This window comes from Bufo bufo, chromosome 2 (genome assembly GCF_905171765.1).
Source record: "Bufo bufo chromosome 2, aBufBuf1.1, whole genome shotgun sequence".
In the NCBI taxonomy this organism is placed as follows: domain Eukaryota; kingdom Metazoa; phylum Chordata; class Amphibia; order Anura; family Bufonidae; genus Bufo; species Bufo bufo.
Genome location: NC_053390.1, coordinates 774,380,631 through 774,389,286, shown reverse-complemented (window position 1 = coordinate 774,389,286; position 8,656 = coordinate 774,380,631). Strand labels below are relative to the sequence as shown.

The 8,656-nt window shown below is 42.5% G+C and overlaps 1 protein-coding gene across 1 annotated transcript in view; it reads left to right on the top strand.

Moving 5' to 3' along the window:
- Window positions 1-2,192: 2,192 nt before the first annotated feature.
- Window positions 2,193-8,656, top strand: part of OTOP1 (otopetrin 1) — an 87,150-nt gene continuing 80,686 nt past the window's right edge. The window contains 1 exon segment of the mRNA XM_040419946.1: window positions 2,193-2,580. Within this exon segment, the coding sequence (XP_040275880.1) occupies window positions 2,193-2,580 (388 nt within the window).

The following is an 8,656-nucleotide window of genomic DNA, read 5'->3' as shown; positions in this document are numbered from 1 at the left end:
CCCCATGCCAAACTCTTGACCCATCCCCTTCCCTCCAGCCAGAGGTGTAACTTGACCAGCATGCACTTTCTATAATACCGGTGTCTTCTTATGTGGCACAAGGGTCTTTGGGCCCCCTCAGGCTCCTGGGCCCATATAGCTACGCCCCTGGGTCTGACTCATTGCACCCCTGCTGATCTGCTGTTCTGCAGTAGCTCCAGTGCTGGGAACTACACAGCTCCATCAATTGTGTCACGTCGTTGAGAGCAGTCCTGCAGTAACCAGCTCTGTCCACTGCCCAATGGTTGGAACCGTGTAGTTACAGCACTGTTTTGTGGCACCAGAGCTACTGCAGAACAGCCGATCGTGGGAGTGTTCGGTGTTGGACCCCCGCTGATCAGATATTAATGACCTATCCAGAGGACAGGCCATCAGTAGTAAATACTCGACAACTCTTTTAATCAGATGGTGTCCCCCATATAACATAAGTTCCAGTAGAGTCATTGTGGCATGCAAATCACAATACATCGGGATGATAGCAGCCACATCCATGTCAAAAGAAAAATGTACTGCAAAAAGTAATGTCACATAGAAGGCTGACAAGCTATAAACCACTGACACCTTTATTAAAGAGGTTGTCCCATCTCACTTAAGGCATATCAAAGAGTTAAACATAAATGTGAGATAGGTGTGGGTTCCACCTCTGGAACCCACTTATACAGTATATCAAGAACAGTCCATAAAGTGAAAGGAGAGCGCAAAGAGTATCCATGGTGTACTCTTCCTTTACTGTTGGACTTCCAAAAATAGCTGAGCCTGCGCATTTGGCTATTTTTGAAAGTCTCATAGCATTAAATGGATTATGGCTGAGCATGGGTCCAGGAGGATATCCTATATTGATTACCTATCCTAAGGATTAATATCAAATCGGCAGGGGTCGACTCCCGGCACCCCGGCCAGTCAGCTGTTTGAAGAGAATGAAAAAGATCCTTGGCATCCAATCAATAAAATCCACAAACGCAGTGCTGCCAGGAGCGATATGTTCTCTTTAAACAGCTGATCGTCGCGGGTGCCGGGAGTCGGACCCCTGCAGATCTGATATTAAGGACCTATCCTAAAGATTGGCCATCAATATGGGAAACCGGAAAACGCCTTTAAGAACTATATAATAAGAAAACAGGTCGATCAAATGGATTTTATAAATTTAGTGACCTACTTATTACTGGTTGGATAATCTAATATACTAAGAATCTTTGCAATCGGGTTACATGAGTCAAAAGTTAACCCAATCAACTGTATTTTAACCCTTATCCTTCAAAGCTAAGACAGGAAATTTCCCTCCAAAATCTAAGAAGAAGAACATTTCCATCTCAGGTGATTAGGATCCCTTTCTAATTATCCAGAATCTCCCCACTCTAACTTCTTTAGATGACTGTTTGCCCCATTATGGAGAAAATTGAATTTATGCTCTTATACAAGTGAGGGCTTAAGTGCACCAAGGGTTGGGCCTTAGCCCTTTGGTGCACTTAGCTCCTCTGCTTCACCATGCTGTTCACTCCCTCTCCTCTTAATTGACAGGGCCAGGCATCAGCAGCATCCTCTAGTCTGGCCTTGGATTTCTGTGCCTTTGCCGTACAGTCCAGCATGGAGACATGAGCAGTAGCCATCAGTGCCGTGGGGCAAGCAGAAGCTGATGTACTACTCATGTCCTAATGCATAGGCATGTGAATACAGGGCTGGATGTTGCTGTCAATCAAGGGCGAATGCATTACAGTGAAGAAGCCAAGGTGTGCCGAGGAATACAAAAGTTGCAATTCAGGCCTGAATCCCGTTTTTGCACCAAATTTTTTAGACTTTTTTGTTTTCTCTACCACCCTACTATAAAAAGTGGGTGGGCTGATGGCAGGCCCTACACAGCCTGACTCATTTGAATAGCACATATGCTAGAAAACTGGTGCACATCGCGTTAGATATCTCCGCCAGCTCGCTTGCTGGTGTAGATTTTATTTTCTGGTGCATGAAACTCCTGAAGATGTGCCAGAATTGTTACCTCTTAATTTTGGCACAATGTAGTTTATGTATTCAGAAGTGCAGAATACACATTTGTACTGACAATCGTAGGCGTACTACACATATATAACACAGTCCGGAGCGTACATATTTAATTACTATGATTTATTACAGGTGTTTCCTTTTTCTGAATGGGTACAGACATGACTGACAACAGCGGGCATGCTACAGTGAATGGGATCCCTGTGGAAATTATGGATGTCGTAGATGAAATAATATTTCCTCCTCCTCCTCCTCCTCCAATGGCTGATCCTCATATAGGAGCCAATAAAATACTTTTCAGTAAGAGGCACAAGAACAGTGAAATTGCCAGCAGTCAGTATGGCATTAATCTATTCATCGTTGGACTTCTTCTAATGTTTGCTACCTACTTAAATATTACCGGCCTGACTGAGAACCAGCGGCTGATCTTCTTGATCGTTTTAATGCTGATACAGGTCCTGTGGATGATTTTTTATATGGCTGTAGGTAATAGAAAGAAATGGGCTACTGATGAGAAAGATGGACACGCTGGTGCTAGGTGGCTGAAATGTAAGTCATGTAGAATGTTATTATTTTAGTGTTTTTTTTTATGTACAGGCTAATACATTATGGTGGGAATTGGCACTCATTGAAGAGATCCAGTTGGTATAGGAAGGCTTTCTTACAGCCAAAGCTTCATGAGAAATGGTAGGCAAATTGACTTTCACCAGAAGGAAGAAAAGTACCCATTTTGCATGCCTTTCCCATGGTGTAATGCCTGCAAATATGTCTCAATACACCAACTGGAACGCTTCAATTAGAAACAGTATTCCCTGTATCTCTGTATCTGCACCCCCTATAGCTATTCCCTGACCCCAAAGCACATACAGGGTTTAATTATAGGGAGTGGCAATTACCCAGAAGGCTTCAACCATCTAAGGCCTTGATTTCTCAATTCCTGTACCCAGAGGCTGTTTTATACTTTTTTACTAACAGCTTAGGTTAAATTTACATATGGAGCAGGAAACTCTGGTAGTCTGATCAAAAGAAAAGACTATGGGAGTGACCGTATCTGAAGCCGGCCACCACCAGATTCTCATCCACTATAATAGGAATCGACAATGATCTAGTGGGTTTCTGGCATAAATGCCAATTATCGGCAAAATACTGCTGCATGCCAGATACGGTAGCTAAGGTAGTCTGTTTCTCTGCCGGAACACATTAGCAGAGTCCCCTACCACATATGTGAATGTAGCCTTAGAAGACTATAAAATAACAAATGAAGCAGTACTTACATTGCCGATCAGTCCTCCCCCTTCCTCCACTTCTGTGCTGGTCTCTGTAGGCAGTGTGATAAAACTAATTGCTTGCAGTTAGAGATGAGCCAATCGAAGTTGACGAAGTGGAATTCTATCTAAATTTCAGGAAAAATTTGTTTCGCACAGAAGCTGAATTTCCTTGTACTTCGTGGTAATGAATTGAATTTTTTTCCTAAAATGGCTGCTGCACGTGTTAGGACATGGAGCAAAGAACTCTGGGAAGGCGGGATCACCCATAATGCCATACATACAGCCAATCAGCAGCCAGCCAGCCCCTATGATGTCACAGCCCTATAAATAGCCTCAGCCATCTTGGATTCTGCCATTTTACAGTGTATTTAGTGCAGGGAGGCGTCAGCAGGCGATAGGGACAGTGCTAGGAAAGACTTCATTGTGCTTAAAAAAACAATTTACCAGTTCAGGGAAAGATTATTGAAGGTGTAGGGAAAGGATAGGGAGGCATCATCTACACTATAAAAGGAGAACAGGGTGCAATAGGAGAGCGTACAGCCTGGGTAATAGGAGCGATTCTATTACACCTTGCTGCACTAATTGGGGATCAAAATTGCAGTTATACTGCTGCTTTTAGGTTGTTTGCACTATATGATACATCACTAATTCCAGCAAACCTTGCTTGTTATTGGGGAGCAAGTTCTGTGTGATACAGCCATTTACAGGGTATATTAATAGGAAATTTACGTATGTCCTATTAGCCATTCTGCGTTGATTTTACATTGTTTTACATTTTTTGGGGTTGTATTAATAGGGAAAAAAAAGTAAAAAATATATGTCATAATTGCCGTTCAGCGGTGAAGTTACATTGTACTACAGCCATTTACGGAGTGTATTAATAGGAAAGATACGTACGTCCTATTTGCCATTCTGCGTTGATTTTACATTGTTTTACTTTTTTGGGGGTGTTTATTAATAGTAAAAAGAATACGTCTTAATTGCCGTTCTGCGGTGAAGTTACATTGTACTACAGTTATTTATGCTGTGAAATAAATGGGAAATATACCTCCATCCTAGTAGCTGTTCTGCAGTGAATTTTGATAGTATTTTTTTTGGGGGGGTGTATTAATAGGGAAAAAAAGGAAAAAATATATGTCATAATTGCTATTCAGTGGTGAAGTTACATTGTAATACAGCCATTTAAGGGGTGTATTAATAGGAAAGATACTGTACGTACGTCCTATTAGTCATTCTGCGGTGAATTGTAATTGTTATATTTCTTTTTTTTGGGTTGTATTAAGAGAAAAAAGAATATATGTCTTAATTGCTGTTCAGCGGTGAAGTTACATTGTACTACAGCGATTTACGGGGTGTATTGGAAGGATATAAACATATGTCCTATTAGCCGTTCTGCTGTGAATTGTGTCTGTTAAATTTTTTTTGGGGGGGTTATTAATGGGAAAAAATATATGTCTTAATTGCAGTTCTGCGGTGAAGTTACATTGTACTACAGCGATTTACGTAGTGTATTAAAAGGAAATCTGCGTACGTCCTATTCGCCGTTGTGCAGTGAATTGTGATTGTTATATTTTTTTTTTGGGGTGTATTAATAGGAAAAAGAATACGTCTTAATTGCCGTTCTGCAGTGAAGTTCCATTGTACTACAACCATTCATGGGGTGTATTAAAATGAAATATACGTACGTCCTATTAGCCATTCTTTGGTGAACTGTGGCTGTTATATTTCTTTTTTTGGGGTGTATTAATAGGAAAAAGTATACGTATTAATTGCCGTTCTGCAGTGAAGTTACTGTCACACCCGTGTGTGGGAGGAAAACACCACACCGAGCATAGGAGGGAAAGGGGATACCGGAATAAGGCCTGGAAACTAAGGAAGGAAGATGGACACCTCCAAGAGAAAACCCTAACTCCAGTCCTGACAGACTACCAGTATGAACAGGCCCCAAAGGTAGGCACTGGATACCTAGAATCCTATCTCACCCTATAGGACACTGGAACTCATGTCAGGACAGAGTCTACCTTTTCATCCAAAGGGAGGGACAAACAGGAGTCTCTCTCAGGCCTAGTGACAAACAACACGGAAAGGCAACACACACATATATATAAACAAAATACAAAAAGGAAAGGAAAGGAAAGGAAACACTTATCTTCAATGAAGCTTTGGTAGCACCAGGAACTCAGCCGACAACCAAACACAAGCTAACCACAAGTCCAACAGAAGCTATAAACCGCATAGCATAGTGGGAGTAACAACAATAAATAGAGAAGGTTAAATGATCACAATAGCCACACCTGGGGAAAGAAGGTGTGGCAAGCACCAGAAAACAACACAGACATCATTTGATCCAAAAGGAAAACATGTCAGATCAAACCACGTGTTGTCAGTCTCACAGATCACCTGTCGCGGGAACGTCCTTATGTCTCGGTACGTCCGTGACAGTACCCCCCGTTCTACGGGTGACCTCCGGGCACCTGGGACCAACCTTATCCGGATGAGACCTGTGAAAGGCTTTCACCAAATGACTGGCATTCACGTCAGATGCCGGTACCCACATCCTCTCCTCTGGTCCATAACCCTTCTAGTGAACAAGATACTGAAGAGATCTATGGAGAACTTGAGAGTCAATAATCTTGGCGATCTGGAATTCCAAACTGCCGTCCACCATGACAGGAGCGGGTGGCAAGGGGGATGACTCTAAAGGTTAAACATATCTCTTCAACAAAGATTTGTGAAACACATTATGAATTTTCAGAGCCTGAGGAAGTTCAAGATGAAAAGCTACAGGATTAATAATGGCAGTGATCTTATATGGACCAATAAACCTTGGACCCAACTTCCAAGGGACCTTCAACTTAATATTTCTTGTGGACAGCCACACAAAACCACCCACACTTAGGTCCGGACCATTCATACGTTTCCTGTCAGCCACACATTTATACTTGTTGCCCATATTCATCAAGTTATTTTGAATTTTCCGCCATATAGAAGACAATGATGACGAAAAACGTTCCTCCTCAGGGATACCGGAAGTATCCGAACCAGAGAATGTGCCAAATTGCATGCCCCAAAAAACAGCGACTTACCAGTGGACTCCTGTCTATGATTGTTTATGGTAAACTCTGCCAAAGACAAAAACGAGGCCCATTCCTCCTGGTTCTCAAAGACAAAACATCTTAAGTAAGTCTGCAGACTCTGATTATTGCGCTCCATCTGTCTATTCGTCTGAGGATGAAAAGACAGCTGTACCCCCATCCGAGTACAGAACGCCTTCCAGAATCTGGACACAAACTGAGTCCCACGATCCAAGACCCCGTCAGAGGGAATGCCATGAAGTTTCAAAATGTTGTCAACAAACACTTGTGCCAGTGTTTTAGCATTAGGTAGGCTAGGCAATGCTATAAAGTGCACCATTTTACTGAAATGATTAACTACCACCAGAATAACTGTCTTTCCAGACAAATTAGGCAGATCAGTAATAAAATCCATAGACAAGTGAGTCCATGGTCTGGACAGGATGTGTAATGGAAGTAGAGATCCAGAAGGTCGAGTATGTGTCACCTTAGCGCGTACATAGATACTACAGGCCGACACATAGTCCTCAACACACTTATGCAACCCCGGCCACCCACCTTGTAGAATCTACAAGAGATGAGGTCGGCAGTGGATCTACTCCCAGGGTGTCCCGTAAGAACCGTACAGTGATGTTCCTCAAACACCTTATGACGCAATTCTGATGGAACTAACAATTTGCCAGAGGGGCAAGACTCTGGTGCATCTCCCTGAGCCTCTAACACCTTCACCTCTAGGTAAGGGTATAGAGCGGATATCACCACCCTTTATGACAGTATTAGACTCAAAAGTCAACTTAATGGCCATCAACTCTCTGTTACCCACAGCGTAATTTCTCTCTGCGGCAGAGAGTTTTTTTAGAGAAAAAGCTGTGATACATCCGGCTGCACCAATATAGGGGCAGAAGAGAAGCACTCCTTAACCGCAGAAAAGGCTTGCAACGCCGAATCAGACCATACTGAGACATTAGTCCCTTAGTCATGTCAGTTAAGGGTTTCATCACTGTCGAATAGTTCTGAATACATTTTCGGTAATAGTTGGTGAACCCCAAAAATCGCATAAGAACCTTCAGATTTTCTGGTCGAATACAGCACGGACTTTCTCTGGATCCATTCGGAAACCTGAAGATGACAGCAGTTAGCCCAAGAATTACACCTCATGTACAGCAAAAACACACTTCTCTAATTTTGCGTACAATTTATTATCTCTTAGGATCTGTAACACCTGTCTAACGTGATCCTGATGAGTCTCTATGTCTGGAGAATAAATTAGTATGTCATCCAAATACACGACGACAAACCTTCCCACCAGGTGATGAAAAATGTAATTCACAAAATTCTGAAAAACCACAGGAGCATTGGTCAGGCTCTCAAAGTGACACTCTGGGGTATTAAAAGCAGTCTTCCATTCATCCCCTTCCTTGATCCTGACCAGATTATATGCCCCCTTTAAGTCCAACTTAGAGACACCTTGGCATCAACAATCTGGTTAAACAAATCAGGAAACAAAGGAAGGGGGTAAGGATTACGGACAGTAATCCGATTGAGGCTCACGGAAATCCAGACATGGCTTAAGAGTTCCTTCCTTTTTTTTAACAAAAAAAAACCCTGCTGCCACTGGAGATTTGGAAGGTCTTATGTGTCCTTTAGCCAAACACTCAGTAATATACTCTCTCGTAGCAGTTCTTTCGGGTCCAGAAAGGTTATGCAACCTAGATTTGGGCAACTAAGCTCCAGGAATAAGGTTCATAGGACAATCATATTCCCGATGTGGAGGTAAATCCTGGCATCCACTCTCAGAAAATACGTCGGCAAAATCAGATATAAAAGAGGGTAATGTTTTAGTGGTTAAGGCTACACGCACACGACCGTATGTGTTTTGCGGTCCGCATATTGCGGATCCGCCCTAAAAAAACGGATGACATCCGTATGCCATCCGTTTTTTTTTTGCGGATCCATTGTAACAATGCCTAAAACTGACAAAAATAGGACATGTTTTATATTTTTTTGCGGGGCTACGGAACAGACATACGGATGCGGACAGCACACGGTGTGCTGTTCGCATTTTTTGCGGACCCATTGAAATTAATGGGTCTGCATCCTTTCTGCAAAAAAATAACGGAACGGACACGTTTGTGTGCATGTAGCCTAAAGCAGAAAAAGATGTATTCAGACAATTGTCAATGCAATAATCACCTCAATCCAGAATCTGTCTAGCTTGCCAATCGATGGTTGGATTGTGCCTGCTTAACCACAGTAAACCCAGAACCTACGGAGCAGGGAGAC